Here is an 18,440-nt window from a genome sequence, read left to right on the forward strand (position 1 = left end):
TAAGAGACAACTTAGTAGGGTTGGTCTGGCAAAAGTTGACTGAAACTACTCTTATGACCTTTATGGTCTTTTTTTTTTAACTCCAATTTTCAGGACCATTCTACTCAATAGGCCTCCTTTATGGAATACTCTCCTTGTCATCTTACAAGACAACACAGTCATCTCATTTTTCTTCTTCTTGACTGGATGACGCTATTTATCTGGCTTCTCCCCTCTACCCTACCCTAAATATTGGAGTTTCTCAAGACTTATTTCTCCCTAGGTGAGCTCATTCACTTCTAAAGCTTTAAATGCCATCTCCTTTTGGAAACTCCAACACATACAGACCTAGCTCCAACCTGTCCTCAAATGCCAGGTTTGTGTCAGCTGCTTACTTGGCCTCTCCTTGGTTGTCTTAAGAGTATCTCAGACACACAAGGTTCAAAATGGAACTGATTTTCTGCCCTCAACCTCTCCCTCCTGCAGCTTCCATATCTATTAAATACCATCGTTACTCACAGGATTTCTTGAGTCAGAAAACTCGTCCTTTCTTTCTCTCACCTGCCACATACAATCCAGCAGCAAGTTCCATGGGTACCCCCATCAAGGTAGATCTCCAGCCACTTCTCCCCATTTGCACTGCCACCACCCTGCTTGAAGCCTGCATCACCTTTCACTTGGACTCTGCAATACTCTCTCACTTTCCCCATCCTCACTTCCTCCCAACACACCTTAATTTCTCTCACCCAGTTGCCAAAATGAATTTGCAAACCATAAATTATAACACATCCCTCTCTCGCATAACACCTTTCTATGATTTCCCCTTCCTCCTGGAATAAAATGTAGACGCCTTACCAAGAACAAATAATTTTCTATGTTCTCATTCCCAAATATTTCTCCAACTTTATTATTTTTTCATTTTTTCTTACTCATTACTCTCCAAATACATTGGCCTTTTTTTCACTGCCTATAACATGTGAAGCTCTTTCTTATTCCGAGAATCTTCATTAGCTTTTCCAGAACGTTAGCTATCTGGCTCTTTCTCAGCTGCTGGGTGTCAGAGAGCTGGCCACTCCAGTTTATAATGTTCTCTCTGCTGAATCTACCAACACCCTCCTTAATTCTTCCATAGCACAAGTGTACTTGTTTCCTCATTGTTATTTGTTTTCTCCCCTGGTAGCCTATAAGCCCATGAGAGTAGAGCTAGTAAAATGCCTAGTACATAATAAAAAGTTCTTGAGTGGATGATTAAATTATTAGAGTTTATAAAGAAGATATTATTGAAAGCTTTAAAAAACATTTTTTAAGTAAAGAGAAGTCATGTAAATAGCAAAGCAAAACATTTAAATACCAATGCATTTTGACCATTGTCTGGGCTAGATGCCAACTTAACTTTGTGGAAGGATGTGATAAATGAGCTAATAAGTGAAAAACAATCTCCTATTTCCTTGCATATAAATTTTATATTAAATTACGTGTGGTGAGGCATCATTTAGTCATTCTCAATAATATCCTAAATCAAAGGCAGAATGTCTTTCTCTGCCATAGAGATTAAATTATTCCAATTATGTCAAATGATGGTAATTCTTACTAACCCAGGGCTTGTAAGAAGCATAAACATTTGAAAAGTCCATAGCTTGATGGTATTGATGCTAAAAGCTCTCTTTCTTTTCTCCTCCTCCTCCTCCTTCTCCTTCTCCTTCTTTTTGTATCACACATTATCTGCCTCCAAAGGTGGATAACTTGGATAACTTGTCTTGAACTTCTAAAGTAGGCTTCACTTTAAGTGGACTTTTGTTTTATTGGAGAAGTCAAGATAGAATCAGTTTCATAACGATTCATTGAGTATGTAACTCTTACACAGATTTGCTAACTTCATTCCACTCTAAGGACATAGAAATAAAACAGAGCCATCAAAGAACAGTCTGTTGACTTTGAAGGACAGTTTATTAACCAGATGACCTGTAAACATGTCCTGTATTCAGTTTATGGTTGTCAGTTGGGATTTGTGGGAAAAAATAAGAAGGGGATTTTGTTGAAAAATAACCTTACTCTACAAGTGTTTTTTGAGGCTCCACTATGTCTAAGGCAATGCTTGGCACTCTGAAGACTATAGTGATGGATCAGACGTGATTCCTACCATCAGAGAATTCAGTCAAGTAATGGGTCTATCTGATACATAACTGCATATTACGAGGTAGAAGACAAAAATGTTACACAAGAGGTGAAAAATAAGATAGTATAGAAATTCAGAGGAGGGGAAGATGAATTCCACTTGGGGATATTAGAAAAATCTGCCAGAGGTGTAGTCACTTTCCCTGAGTTTTGAAAATTAAGCAGGATCTGGTTGTGTAGAGTAGAAGGCATAGATTCCTGTCTCACCAAAGTCATGAAGTCTGGAAAACACCGGAACTATGTCGGGAAAGATGAGTGGGTCAGGAAGTGTATGAAGGGGAGAAGAAGTAAGGTTGGAGAAGCAGCTGGGAATCTACTTCAGGAACCTAAGACATAAGGAAGGTTAAAGTAGGTGAACTTCATCCCATAAGCATTAGGGAGTCACACAGTCCTAGATCTCAAGGCTGTGACGTGAGTAGAGTCATGTTATGGGACGCTGAGAGTGAGAATATTGGAGAAAGACGTGACAGAAGGTTTCTCAAAGGTTTCTGATGGTGATAGGAGTGGAAATTTTGAGGTCGTTTCAACAGGATCTGGCAGCTCTTTGGATGAGGGAAGTGAGAGAGAGTCAAGTATGATCTGAATCATTTTGAACTGGTTGGCTGGAAGGAGAGTTGGGCTGTTAAAAGAGATGGGTGATACAGAAGAGTAGCTTTTGGAAAGAAAATTATACATGCAGGTCTCAATGTATCAATTTCAGATGCTAGTAGAATACGAAGTATGGAATCACGGGAGAGGAATTTAAGAGAGATTGAGGGGCTGGAGATAGAGCCCTGTAATCATTGTGCTTATCTGAAATCCTATGATTTGATGAATTTTTCAAGAGAGAAATGGTAGAGAGATAAGAGAAGATGATTAAGGATAGACAATCAGGGGATTCCTACATTAATCGGGTGAGACAAAAAGTAGAGGAATAAGTAGATGAAGGAGGAGGGTTGAAAGGGTCAGGAAAGTCCAATGTCATGAAAACCAGTATAGGAGAGACTTCTTAAGAAGAAAGTGCCTACGAACGTCAAATGTATACCTTCATACTATGCAGCAGTTTAAAAAGACAGGAATTAAGAAAAGGCTCCTACGTGTCTCAGACCGATAGTCATTGTTTATTTTCCAAAATGAAATATACAGGCAGTGTGACGTGGAAAACAAGGGGACATTGAAATTAGAGAAAACTGGAGTCAGGTTCTGATCCTGTTGGTTGAGTTGTGTGATTTGAGGAAAAATTACTTAATCTCTCTGAGCCTTAGTTTCCTGACTGTAAAATGGTGATAATGCTTGACTCAAAGGGCTGTGGTGAGATGCAGTTCAATAAATCAGCCTATGGACAAGACGAGGCTGGCAGAAATAGGTCTGTTAATCCAGGTGTCTTTTAAGTTTGCCTCCCATTTGCTTTCCATTCACTTCCAGATGGTCACGTGTTACAGAGAAATATCACTTGGGTCATGAATACTTAGGTTTTTTAATCTTAACAATGAATTGCAAACAATTAAATGTTGGCCACCACTCCCTCCTTGTGCAGAAATGAGTGTAGAAAGAGGCAGATGGAAGAAGTTTACTATTGGAGATCCTGCCAGAGCAAATGGTCAGGGCAGAATGGTCTCAAAAGATCCAGTGGGGTTGAGCAGTCTGAATGACGATTTGATATGTCCCTGGAAGTAAGGCAGGGACCACCATGCCCATCATATTTGATTTTGCATCCCCTGGTGCCTAGCAAAATGCTCTGTTCATAGTAATTAGTAAAATGTTGCCAAACAAATAGCTGTTTTGTTTGTTCTCTTTGGAGAGATCTGGCTGTAAGGTATTGCACGCATAGGAAAAGAATAGAGCACTGATGGGAAGAAAGAGAAATTAACATGGAAGATGATGCAATTGAATAGAGTGTTGGTGGCCAGTGACTAGTCAGATGTATACACCAGTGTGTAAGTGTCACAGATACAATGTTGCATACACACCAAAGATAAACATCCCCAAACCAGGAGCCAGTGACTGGAAACCAAAGGGGAGAAAAAGATATGAGTCTAAGCCTCGTGCTGTTTTTAACTTCTGTACAGCAACAGGGAGACACCATTACTTACACTTATATCTGTTCTTATTAGCAAGCAGAGGAGCACAGGGAGAGCGTAATATAATACCAGATGCCATTTGTATGGAGGTGAACCCTTGGTTTTTATTTGTAAACGATAGGAGAGTAATCAATACATGGGGCAGGCAGTGGTGACGTGACCAGCCTTGCAAATTGGTCTGGGTGTCAGGGTGTGCACAGTGAGGAAAAGCCTGAAGACTCCATCCTGATAAAAATGCAAATGGAGAAGTATTGTGGATCAAGAAAGGATGGTCACATTCCATTTTAAATTGTTTCAAGCTTTCTTTTCTCTCTTGAATCCATCTCTGATGCGACATTCAGGAGGATTGTGTTCAGCTAGAACTCTGTCGCGAAGTTCTTTTAAACACTCACACGCCAAACTGACGGTGCGTAAGGAGACAGTGTGTTGGCTTGATAGGAAATGAGATACTCTGGTTTACATATTTCTTCCTAAAGACTGTGACTCAGCTGGCTCTTTGCCCATCTACGCCTCTCACCCCACCCTGTGGTTGCCTCGCAGGCCACGGCACGTGTTCCTGCGGTCGCTGTGTTTGCGGGAGAGGATGGTTCGGGGAGCTCTGCCAGCATCCGCGCAAGTGTAACCTGACGGAGGAACAGAGCCGGAGTCTGTGCGAATCGGCAGATGGCGTACTGTGCTCGGGGAAGGGTGAGTGTCCGCTGCAGCTTTGGACAGAATCCCTGCTCTGACACGTGGTTTATACGGCAGCACGTACAACCAGCTTCTGCAGACTGCATGCTGCTGAACGCAGACCCCTCTGTCCTCTGCTCAGACCAGACTTTAAGCTTGGAATTTCTCCCATTCAAACGATAATGGAAATTATTATCAGAAGGAGAGTCTCAGATATACCTGTGTGCTGCTTTCTTTAGTTGTAAATGAATTCGTGATAGAAAAATGGGTTTATCTAAAGCTCCAGGGACCATAGCTCACATGCACACACCTCCTCTGCGTGTGCGGATCTAAATAAATGTCACTATAAATGAAAATGCCAGAGATAACAAAATAATTTTTAAAATAAAAAAAAAAAAAGTTGCCAAATGAAGTTCAGGGCCTGAGAAAATGAAATGCATGAGACAGGTTTCATGTGAAAAGATCCCTGGGCACTTGCTATGTTCAGCGTCACTGCTGAATAAAAAGAATTGATGATTGTATAAAGAAGAAAACCAACAAGGTAGACTGGGCACTGAATGGGCCAAAAACGCAAAAGGATAATTGTTGGGTTCACCTGTGAAATGGCACAGTCGAGAACCGCAGAGAAGTGATCACAAGCGTCTAAACTGCGAACAAATAGGCTTTGGGAATTTCAGAGGCTAAATATGTAGATGTGTGTGTGGAGGAAGTGAGGGTTAGGGATGTGAGGCTATAAAAGGAGACTACATATTTCATTTCATAAAAAGGGGAGGAAAAAGTACACGGGTCCCAAAGTTCTGGTGTAATTTTCATTGGTCTGAAAATCACCAATTTTCCAATCACACATGTGTAACCTAATATAAAAAAAAAAAATTTAAGCCTTCAAAGTGGTTATAATCTTCAAGTTGATTGAATAGGAGCCACTAACTCAATCAAACATTTACCACAGAAACAGATTCTAGAAGAAAAGCCACCCCACCAGTGCCCCTTCCCCACCCCCAAAAGGGCAGAACAGGGTTTTTTTTCCTGAGCAGAGAAAGAATACTAATTAATAGATTGAATTTTAGCTATCTTGATGTTGATGCTTCTGTATAAATTCTCCAAGAGACTTTAAAATCCTGCTCTCACAGTGCCTATGGGCCCATCTAGGAGGCTGTCACATTCCTCTTTGCTAGTGGCTAGGAAAACACCTAGGAAGATTCTGGAAGTGCACGGATTCTCACTAAATTTTCCGGAGCTGCCCTGCAGGGAACTAGATGTCCTGGAGCTTCCCAGCTCTCTTCTTCAGCTCACTAGCCTCCTTGCAGAACAGATGATTCCCTCCCCCTCCCCTTTCAGACAGGGCAAGGCTCTAGCTGAAGTTGCATTTACCCTCAAACACCTACCCTGGGACAGGATTAGCAGGTAAATATCTTTCTGAAGAAGACACAGGGAAGAAAGGGAATCGCTGAATACCGATGGAGGAGCCCTCAGAAACAGGATGTGCCTCTGAGATTCGCCCCTAAACAGTGGCTGTTGCTTCACCTCTCTCTCTCAAGGCTGATGCTGTCAGGTTGAAGGGGGCTTCTTGACACAATTGCAAAGATAAAATCTGATGGATGCTGTGACCACATAGGGTGCCGGGAGGAAGGCTGAAAATTGATACAAGCATGATCATTTCAAAAGAAAACAACGTTCTTGGTTTCCAGGAATCTTGTATTTGAGACTCGTGTTTTCATTGTTCAGGCAAGGAGGCCATGCCCTCAACCTAATGCAGTTACAGCAGTCAGGTGGCTCTCAAACGAGTTTAAAGCAATCACTGTGTACCCAGTTTGTTCTCCTGTTAAACTCAATCTAATTCCAAGTCCCGAACAAATCTCATACCAGTTTGGTTCTCAGGGAGGCCTCAGCTCCTAGAAACACTTTGTTTTGGGTTCAGGCTCTGTTGGGAGAACCAAAAAGGAGGAAGGAGAGGTTAAAAGGAAGACAAAGGGAAGGAACTGAGGAGGAAGAGATTAATAAAGAAAACAGGGAAGGAGGTAGGGATGGAATTAACCTTCAAGGATGAAACAGGAAATAAGAAAACAATGCTATCAGATCAGAATGGAGGGTATAAAAAAGTACTGAGGGCTTCCCTGGTGGCGCAGTGGTTGAGAATCTGCCTGCTAATGCAGGGGACACGGGTTCGAGCCCTGGTCTGGGAAGATCCCACATGCCGCGGAGCAGCTGGGCCCGTGAGCCACAATTACTGAGCCTGCGCGTCTGGAGCCTGTGCTCCGCAACAAGAGAGGCCGCGATAGTGAGAGGCCCGCACACCACGATGAAGAGGGGCCCCCGCTTGCCACAACTAGAGAAAGCCCTCGCACAGAAATGAAGACCCAACACAGCCATAAATAAATAAATAAACAAATACTTTAAAATAGGAAGACTCAATTTAAAAAAAAAAAAAAAGTACTGAGAATGACTAATTTGTCTGAGTTGGATTTTTTTGAGCATAGGTCCAAACACAATATCACAAAGTTTAGGTACTTTTAGCTGGTTTTCCATAATGGCATTATCCTTAGAATAAGGATATTAGCTTTTCGTATAAACTCTACTGAATGAAGAAACCCTGAAAAAATTAAGAAATTAATTTTTTAATATGAATTTTAATTCATATTAAAAAATTTGTGTGCTTGTTTATATTTATTTTAAAAACCAGCAGTTGTGTGTGTATCTGTTTACTAGACACACTATCACATCATTAACAGTGTCCCTAAGCAAGTCTTGGCTAAGTTATGTCCAATTGCAGGTGCTGGAAGAAAACACAAAACCATGCTCACCTGACTAGTGAATAGCACTCTGTCATTGCCCAAACTGAATTTCATTCCAAAGGAGGAGTTGTCCCTTTTCAAGAAATAAACATTCTTATTAAAGTCATTACATTCTTAGGAGAGTGACTCATTTTTTAGCCTCATAAATGTAGAAAATGTAAAAAAAAAAAGAAAAAAGAAAAAAATAGGTTGACTAAATATTGGCCCAAAGGCATTTCCTCAAAATGAAACAAAACAGAAAAGAAAATCTCTTTAGTTAATGCCTTTTCTAATTGTTTGCTTTGGGTGGTAGGAAATATATCCATGTATCAATGAAGAGTTGAAAGCATCTTTGTCTAAACTATTTGTTTTTCCTTCAATGGATGTAGAGTTTTAAACTCAGAAGGAAATGTAAAACCTGCCTCCAGGCTGTACGTTTTGAGATTGCTGTTAGTGATGATGGTGGTATGCCTAGTGTTGGCAGCAGCTGGCTGTGGGCTCCTTTCTTTTCTTCCTATTCTGGAAGAATCCATGCTGGACTATAGAGCAAGAAAGGTGCTACAAGTGAGATCGTGGACCTGTGTCTTTCAGAGAATAGTGGGGATGCAGAAGTTATCCTTGTCCCCATAGAGGGCACCATCCAACCCCCACCCCGAGAACCACAGGAAAAGCAGCTCATGAAACAGACTAAGGGTCTTCAACATGGTGGCAGAGAAGGAAATCCCTTCCAAGTTATTTAAACTGGGGCCATGTATTTCTGGATACATCTATGGACTTGCCAGAATGCCATGTACTTTGTCCTCAAATTTGTAAATGAAACCCCCTCACCCCGATTTTCACAAAGGAAATCGAGTGTTTTTCTTTCTCCAATCACGGGGCAGGTGTGAATAGTGGGCCTGAGATCCCCAGGGCACCGCACTTAGCAGCCCAGACCCGGCTGAGTGTTTCCAGCAGAAAAAACAAGGCTGAAATGTGTGCTCCCCAGGAGCTGTGAATAAAGCCGTCACCTCAGGAGACGATGAAGAAATAGCGTTTTATTTCTTTACAAATTTATAGCCAAGACAATAAATCTCTCCATAGAAAAATTTAAAACAAGATATACATTGTCGTGACCTTCATAACAGATGGAAGAGTTAGTACAATAGTGAAATCTGCCTGCTGGGATGTTGGTTTGCAGCATTTTGTCAGGCTTGATGGACGAAAAAGAAAGTCCGACTCTGTTAATGGGGCAGCTGACAAAGGTGCCTCGCCCTTATACTCAGTTGTTTGCAGGAATAACCAGAGATGATCTCAGAGCCAGGTCTCCCCTAAACTTAGCTACCTTTGCGGAATACATGATATAATTTATAGGCTGTTTGGGGATTTATTTATTTGGATCCAAGAATACACAATAACCTGTTAACCTGTTCTTACCCTGATAACTTCAACCCAGATCTAGGTGATCCACTCTGATATCCTTAAAGATGCCGTTGTGTGACAATGATTGTAACTGCATGTCGCTCAATGACCCCTTACACTCTTACGTTGATACTTGAGTAATGCGTCGTCCAGATTAAGTCCACGGTACCTCCACCACCTATCCCACCCCTCCGCCCGACCCGTTCTCCATCTCTGGAAAAGAGAAAGGGTGAAAGTCATGGTTCAAAAACCAGTCTTCACTCCATGCTTTAGTTGCCTCACCCGATATGGCTGTCAGGGCAGATCTGTAGGACACACGTCTCATTTTTTGAAACTATATGAAAGTTTTTTTTGTTTTTGGTTTTTTTTTCCCCTGGGAGAGGCATCACAGGTAGGTAGATACAAGAGTAGATTGAATCAGATAGGAATCTTTGGTTAACGGATGTACTTTCATTTTCTCATCCTTGAAGGCAGAAGAATTTCATTTCTTTCCCCTTCTTGTGTCCTAAGGGTGCTCTGAAGACAAATGAGAAAATGTGGTTGATTCCTGAGGAATGGAAGCCTGTGAGAAGCGCAGAAGGGAGATCAGAGCTCTCTTTAGGGTCCTTATACTAAGAAAGACAATAAATGGGTCAGTGACATTGTGGTCATGAACTTACTGCCCTAGAGATCCTGCCAAGATGAGGCAGCTGCTCCCTACAGCTGGATTGGGTCTCACGGGTGTGAGTGGGGCCCGGCCAGCTGAGCTGAACAGTTGCTCCCCTCTTGGCAGTCATGTGGCCTGTGCCTGTCTGACAGAATCCTTTGCCTAAGCTTTTCCCTTTCTAGAGGTGGGCAGTTTGACCCCCAGTTACTGATGAAAACAGAGCACTTTACAACCAAGGCGCTGCTATAAGAGGTCCTAATAACAATCACGATGTGTTAGTATTACATGCTATTCCTAGTTTCACAAGCAGAAGAATTTCCTACCTCTGAGAGGCACGAACAGGAAAGAACAACACAGCTGGGGAAAACGCTGACTGAGAAAAGCTACTTTTTCATAGCACATACAAAAATCAGTCCTCATTTTTCACTTTAAGTATTTCAGTGACTAGTAGACTTTTGGAACTGGAATTTATTTGTCAAATGGTCTATCCATGATACCATATTAACTTTAGCTGAGCTTACCAGTTTTAGGAAAATACTTTGCTATAGTCTGAAGCTAAGCATTCCAGAAGCAAGAGCAGTAATTAAAATAGTTCCAAGGCCAGAGGTAAGTTTAAAAATGAAATGTGAGATCTTTTCATGAATTGTGACAAAATACAAAAAAAAAATCCTAGGCATAAGATGTGAATATCATGGACAAACAAAGTCATTTACTTCTGCTGCTTTGTAGAAATAATTTTGGAATGTAAAGGAAATACTATTTTAGAAACAACTGAAAACAATCAGATTCGTCCAGTAATTACTCATGGAAATAAAGCACGAAATATGGTGCTTTCTGAGGAAATTTCAATGAAAAGTCAATGAAATATCCCAAGTTGTTTTTTTGTTTTTGGGGGTTTTTTTTGCAGATATGTTGCTAACCATTTAGTAAATGAGCAGTTGAATGGTGAACACTTCCATGCCTAGAAATTTGAAAGAAATCTTTAAAACTAGGATAAATAAATTTCTAAAATAAGGTAACACTGTACCTGAATGAGACCAAGAGAGAGCCAGCCTTCCTCACAGACTGAGCTGGAAGGCCCCGCTCACTGGTTCCTAAGCAACCATCAGGCTGTCAGACACTCATCAGAACTGAAAGTTGTCTAGATTTTACTCAAGAGAATGCAAATCAACCAAGACCCTCAGGGAAGCAAGTCAAGACTAAATGAAATCATGCTGTGCTTAAACAAGGACTTAACAAATGTAAACCCAGCTCTGAGGACAGAACTAGTACTCCCTTATTTTCCACATGACAAGGAATGTGGAAAGTTTAACTTGGCCATTGGGGATTTTTGCCACTAAAATGCAGATAGTCCTTTCCATGATATGAAATACCACATGGTGCTTAATGCTTGAGATACATTTATACAGATCCTTTCCTGATTCCATGGTATGAGGAAATCCTTTTCTCTAGCCACTTTACTCAGTTTGTTAACTCATTTTTTAAGCACTATGCTTCCTAGAGGCACTAATGATTGATTCCTGCCCCTCTCCGACTATATTTTGAATTTACTGAGTCTGGAATTTTGTTAAATAGGTCAAAGTACTTTTTTCTACTTCACAATCTCTTAAGGTGATTTTTGACCAGAACAAAAATTTAGTGATAAGCATCTTTTAGTAAAAGGAAAACATGTTTGGAAAGACTAACCTGTCCAAGGAAATAGAAGGAAGGGAATGTCCTTTTTATGTGTTTTCCTTTAAATTTTAAAGGTGCCTTTACTGTGGTTGTAGGCGTAATTTTGCCACGTGGGGTTTTATAGGCCATCAGATGAAGACATTTAGACAGCGAGAGCTTTCTTCCCTTTGTGACGCCATTTAATCGATATATTTTCTCTTCTTTTAAACATATTTAAATAATTAATAAAATTATTTCTCAGCAAACCAAAATGTTTTTAATAACCAGAGGAATTTTTAAATTAGTGACATTAATTAAATAATTAATTAAAAAGAGGGGATGTGTAAAGTAATGGAAAAGGTGGTTGGACCTAGAGCCTCATAAAAGATGAACATTTTGGGGGCATTAGAGCTATCCTTGATTATGGCAGGAAATCCTGAGAATGAAATCGGATAAGTTGAATATACATGAGTTATTATGTGTGTATTTTTAGCACTTTAAAGAGCTACCCAATATACAGGCGTGTCCCTATTTTAAGAAAATCATGTAAACAAAAATCCAGAATTGTAAGCACAATAATTTAGTATTTCTTTTATTAATAAATGCATCCCCACTTAATAGAACTTGCTCTTCAATTCCTTTAAAAAAAACAAGCACCTTTAAAGCATGATTCAATTCAGAAAAAAAAAAAGAAGAAAAAAACATCTATTTTTGAATACCTTTTTTGGAAGGCCATCTCTAAGAATCCATCACATTCTGCTGTCACTGACATTTCAACCAGGCCGGGCCATGGAACATTTGCTCAAGGCTAATTGCAACTGTCTAGATCCATAATGAAGCCTTTCCTGGATGACCTTTACGAATTACAGTTAAGTCAGGCTCCCCTCTGAGCGACCGGCTATTCAATAAACTTTTCCCTTTGGAGGATAGGTTATTAGAAGTCTGTTGTCGCTGCACTGATGATATTCTGTTCTAGACGGAAACCTTTAGTTAAGTGGTGACAGCGAGTAGTGCCCTTTGTGATTTCAGGTTCTTGTCACTGTGGGAAGTGCGTTTGCTCTGCCGAAGAATGGTATGTTTCGGGAGAGTTCTGCGGCTGTGACGACAGGGAGTGCGACAAGCATGACGGTCTCATCTGCACAGGTGCAGTATCAGCCTACCCTACCTGTCCTGTGTCACGGCGGGCAATAGAGACGGATGATACCCACCGCGTACTGCCGTAGACAGCTGGGCAGGAGCGCGTCCGGGTAATCAAGACCCACTCTTCATAGGAAGTCACTGCAGAAGGGGAGTGGGCATTGGCGGACAAAAGTAACCACCCCCCCAACTCACACATATGCAGTTACATACTGAAAAGAGAAAATAATCGTCTTGACAACCATTTTACTTTGAGCCTGGTGTAAGGAATGGAGTATCATTTTAAACAGGACCCGGGTACCACTAATTCAAAGACGGTTGATGTATTGGTTGGCTGCAGGGAGTTGGGGGGGTGTGTTGGGGGGATGAGGGAGACTTAGCAGCGTCATAGCTGCTGCTCTCCCAAGTTATTGAATCCTGATAATCGGTTAGAAAATACATCTGCTTGAACAAGTTACGGGGGAAAGAGAGACATGTTATGTTTGTTCTCCTTGTTTCTAGTGGAAGGTAAAAGATGGATGCTTGTGTATGTCATTAAGCTAGACATTCACTCTCTGTCCATCCCTATGGCACAAGGCTCGTCTTCTAGCTGATTCCTCAGCTTACCTCATTCTATGTCAGGGGACTTTATGGTTTTTAGCATTTATTCATAAGTCAGACATAACTTGCTCTCTACAGGAAAACAAAATTATGACACGGAAGCCACCTGGAGTGACACAGGATGGTCACTATTAGATGATACACAGATGGTGGCATCAAGCAGATGCCATTAATTATGTGAAAAATCAGATTTCCCATAGCTGCTAAACAAGATAATGATAAGATGGCTACAGAACAGAATAAGAAAATCTGCAGAGGATGAATGAAATGGTCTTGATTATGAACTGCTGTGGTTTAGAATAACATATTTTAACTTGGTGACTTTCGATCATGATAGTGACTCCCCTGTGTACTTTATTGCAGGGAATGGAATCTGTAGCTGTGGAAACTGTGAATGCTGGGATGGATGGAACGGAAATGCATGTGAAATCTGGCTCGGCACAGAATATCCTTAACAATCCATGGCAGAGAACTGGATTCTTATTTTTCTAGGCCATTAGAACATATAAATGCAGAGGGAACCATATATAATCATCACTAGGACAGGTCAAACAGACCATTGTATGTTTTTCTATTTCTGAATGCCTCAGTGAAATCTGGGTACCCATTAAAAATGAGTTAAGCAAATTCTGATGTAAATAACGCTAGAAAGATTTTTTTCTACCTTAATGTACATCAGTGGTTCTCAACAAGGGCAACTTTACCACCCAGAAGACATTTGGCAATGTCTACAGACAAGTTTCATTGTCCCACTGGGTGAGGTGGGAGGGCGTGCTATGGGCATCTAGCGCGTGGAGACCAGGGTTGCTGCAAACATCCTCTGGTGCAGGACGGCCTCCCACAGCAAACAATTATCTGACTTCAAGTATCAATGGTGCCTGAGCTGAGAAACACTGAGTTACACGGTTGTTAGAAATGCACACCCCTATACAAGAAAGACCATATTAGAGTCTAAGGAAAAGACATATCCTCACATAAATCCATTGATCATATTTTGCCAGTATTTCCATATGGAGACATGAGGTATGTGGTATACAAACACACATGGGGTAGGGGAGCAGGCAGAAACTACATCACCAGTGCTTTTGAAAAAAAAACTGGTCATTTTAGCCATTAAGTCATTTGTCATTTGTCTAGTCCCACTTTAAATCCACACAAGGGACTTCCCTGGCCGTCCAGGGGTTAAGACTTCACCTTCCAATGCAGGGGGTGCAGGTTCGATCCCTGGTCGGGGAGCTAAGATCCCACATGCCTCGTGGCCAAAAAAAAAACAAAACAAAACAAAACTAAAACATAAAACAGAAGCAATATTGTAACAAATTCAATAAAGACTTTACAAATGGTCCACATCAAAAAAAAAAAAAAACTTTGAAAAAAATTAAAAATAAACTCACACCAAAAAAAGACTCAAGATTAAGGAAGATATGAAAAATTCGACATTTTTAGTAAATGGTGACATAAGTTGCTTATATTCTGTGTCAGTATATATTTGCCTACTGAGGATTAACCCAAAAAAATGAATTTTTATTCAGGGGTATCTATTTTCTGTTTCTAGAACATTTTTAAAAACTGGGCAAGGGTTACATATACAAGAAATACAATTTTTTTACTGTTTACTCCATGGTAACTTGCCTTTTAAAAAGACAACATATAGTTAGATATATGATGGGCCTGAAATATACATTCACTTCTCTTAAAAGATTCTTATTTATAAGGATACATTACTTACTGGAAAAGTAGGGGCATGCAAAGAAATCAAGAAGAGATACTATAATAAAAAGTCTCAAAAGCTCAGAGGATTTTTTAAAAATCCAGAAATGGCTGCAATAGAAATTACAAATATTCACTCAATAATAAGAACAAAATGTTTATTTTTTAATGGTGAAATTCTGCTCTGTATGAAATTCACATTGCATTATGAAAATGTACAATAATTTGGACTTCCCTTACATATTTACAGTTAAGTCTACTTATACACATTAGTCTAGGCAACCTTTAAATATTTAGAGCTAATAAAAACCCCACTTTTTTTCTAAATGTGATTTATATTTTGTAAAATCCTAGAATAATGTAACAAAATCATTTCCATATTGTTTAAGATGAAAATTTTTGCTTGGAAATTTTACTTGATGATGTAAATATTCTAGAGTCATGGCTTGGACTTTTCTAAGTCAAATCACCAAAAATAAGGAAAATATGTATCTGCTGAGTTACTTAAAAATTTGATATTGAAAATTATTTAAGAGAAAATTTAACTGATGCTGATTTTTATAGTACTAATAGTGTTCTCATACTTGAAGAGATTTATAAAATTGTCATCTCCTGAGATTAAGGAGTGCAACCATGTAAATTGTATCTCTGTTATTAAGTATGTCAATTGATATATCAGTTTTTGTAAAATGAGGAGACTATAAGCAGTCAAGAAATAATACAGATTGTACTCTTTCCTCTTCTCTATCTAAACACTTTAAGCCTCAAACAAATCTGTTGTCATTGTTCAGTTGCAATTTTGATGCCTTATGTGATGATGCATGAACATCGGAATTCATTACCTTATCCAGACATCGTAATACAAATGACTTTCAGTTTCCCCTCTTGCAGAACCCTGCTTTCTATAAAGGACCAGATAGTAAATATTTTAGACTGTGGGTCACGTACATCTCTATAGAAGAGTCTTGTCTGTTCACGTTTAATACTTTAAAATGGAAAAAATAAAAATAAAAACCTCATTCTGAGCTCCTGGGCCATAAGAAACAGATTGCAGGCTGTATTTGGCTTGCAGCCGAGCAGTAGTTTGCCATCCCGCTCTACTGATACGGCCCTTAGTTTCCTGTCTCATCACGTTACCCTAGGTGTGTCTTAGTTTTCTTATCATTCTCTATATTTGTTATCCCTGCAACAAGAGTGCTGCCCTTCGTATATTTTCGTGTAAGAAAAATGTCCTCAGCATTTATGCTTTTTAAGAAGTTTAAATATGGAGAAATTACTTTATTATAAAGTTCAGAATGTGATTTGTCCAAATTTTTTGACAAAATCTATTATAGTCAGCTATATTCTGTGGTTCATTTAGCTATGAATTATTGAACCAAAACTGAATTATAGCATAAGTCACATGGTACCTAAACTCTAGTGAATATTTTTCTTTTAAAACAGAAATATTTTCTTTTTACCTCTTTCTGTCTGCTATAACAGTTCTTGTGTGTGTTTTTATGTGTGATTTTTGTCTCTAGCAATGAAACATCAATAGATCTATTAAGAAGTGATTTAATTTACATGTTTAAGTTGGAGAAAAATAAACATAGTTACATGTAAAGACATAAATTCTACCCTTCTTAAATGTAATTTTATACTTTGACTTTTGATTCCATTACTAAGATAAAAACTCCCTCTTCAAAAAAAAGGCAGGGCAAGAACAAACTTGTAATAGGTGGAGGGAAAATATGCAAATTTTGTTGGCTTGTTCAAGTTGGTCCGCAGTTATGGTGGGATTAACGTCAACTGGGAAGGATGTGACACGTTTGCAGATGGTGTTGGCACCAACCCTGCTTGCTTGGCTAACCATCACTGAGGAATTCTTCCATAAAGGACTTTTTAATAAGATTCTACTAACATCCTAAGACCTAAGAGAATCACTGTATCCTGTTGTCTTCCTGGACTCTTAGCTAATCTAGATTCCTACCGCGCATTGGAAGGAATGGCCTCCACCACCTCAAATGCAAACACAACATGGGGATTAGACCAAATGATAGAGAAAACCAGGAAAAAACAAAAACATAACTCAGCCTTTGTTTGCAGACTCACTATCAAACCTTTGAAACCCTACTCAGTATTCGAGAGAGTCAACAGGCCCTGTGTGCCACTTTGTAAGCTAAGAAAGCTACACTATGAAATGTATTTTACTCCAAAGTAATACTATTCACACCTGGCGTTTGATATGCCTGCGTTTAGCTCAAAAGCTTGCCCTGGATATAGTCTTGTTCTGAAATAACATTGAAAATAATTTTTAATGATTTTCAATTCCTTCTAAAATGGATTTCTTAGTCAATCTGGTCTCTCCTTCAAATGTTAATGCTCACTCTAATATTAGGGAGAAAACTTTAAATGAAGTGATACATGTCTAACTTAAAAAGAGAGAAGTTTTTTTCTTATTTTTTAAAAAAGAACCAAATCTGATGTCAGTCATCCTGAAAACAGCTGACTGTTTTAGTGCTTTAGGCACTCATTAAGCAACTAGCCAGGTGTGATAAAGAAACTCTTCTTACTCTCCAAGAGGCAAACAATTAGACGGACTGCAGCAGGAGTCTTGAGGGCCCATCTTGAAGCCAGCCCTTACCCCAAACACTCAGGGCAAGGGAACATTTAGAGCACGAATCTCTAAATTCTCCAAGATTTGTAATGACATGATGCTCAGTTCCATTTTACTCTTTATATAGGTGGAACCATTTGCATCTCTTCTATATTTTTCCAAGTAAAGTTGTAGCAAAATATTTTAGAAAGCAAACTTATAGGAAAATAAAATGATGTCACCGGAAATATCAAACCAATGAACATTCCAGAGCATTGTTGAGGAATGAGTGAAACAGCTACCATAACAAATCAGTAGACATAAGCCTCTCACACCAGATATGGATGCAAAAGGAATGTGATATTGGAAAGAGGTGATAAGATTGACATATGTACATGGAGGTACAGAACACGTGGTGGTCTCTAAATACAAATGAATTCCATCAGATTTACTGTACAGAACACCAAAGGTGACAGATTGCACTTACTTAAAACAGCAATTTTTGAGGGGAGAAAATGGTGGAATCTTATCCTGGAAAAATCGCAAGAGCGGTATCGTCAAAGAGCTAAAATTTTCTTTGGCATGGTAAAGGGGGAAAATGAGTTTACCAAACTTATTTACATGACATTTCTCTATATCTGTGGGTGATGCAATGCCATTTCATTACATAAAGTTGTTCAGTGTTTTTGAATATGCCGTCATATAAATATTTTATTCAATATGTTGTATTTATGAATAGAACAAATGATATTCAACACAGAAACTGTACAATGCAGACAAACTCTTTGTATGTAGATTAATACACACCAATGGTTCTTGATACACAGGTCCTACAACATGCAGTTCATCAGTGCTGTCCTCGTTCCATGCAACAGGTCAGACCAGACACAGAGGAAATGATCTAACTAAATCACAAATAACAAGGACCCCTCTGCAATACGTCTAAACATATATTAGAAGAAAGTATTTTGACATCCATTCATAGGGATAAATGCCCTTATAGATAACTCATGTAAAAAACAAAACAAAGATACACATTTACTGAACTCTCAGTCACTTACAAAAAT

General features: G+C 39.3%; 1 protein-coding gene across 1 annotated transcript in view; it reads left to right on the forward strand.

The window, feature by feature from the left end:
- Positions 1–14,570, forward strand: part of ITGBL1 (integrin subunit beta like 1) — a 207,251-nt gene extending 192,681 nt beyond the window's left edge. The window contains exons 9-11 of the mRNA XM_082366137.1: positions 4,755–4,901; positions 12,381–12,494; positions 13,452–14,570. Coding sequence (XP_082222263.1) covers positions 4,755–4,901; positions 12,381–12,494; positions 13,452–13,543 — 353 coding nt within the window. The 3' untranslated portion in view covers positions 13,544–14,570. The remainder of the gene's footprint in view (positions 1–4,754; positions 4,902–12,380; positions 12,495–13,451) is intronic.
- The last annotated feature ends 3,870 nt before the right edge of the window (positions 14,571–18,440 follow it).

The sequence above is a fragment of the Balaenoptera borealis genome, assembly GCF_965194805.1.
Source record: "Balaenoptera borealis genome assembly, chromosome: 18".
Taxonomy (NCBI): domain Eukaryota; kingdom Metazoa; phylum Chordata; class Mammalia; order Artiodactyla; family Balaenopteridae; genus Balaenoptera; species Balaenoptera borealis.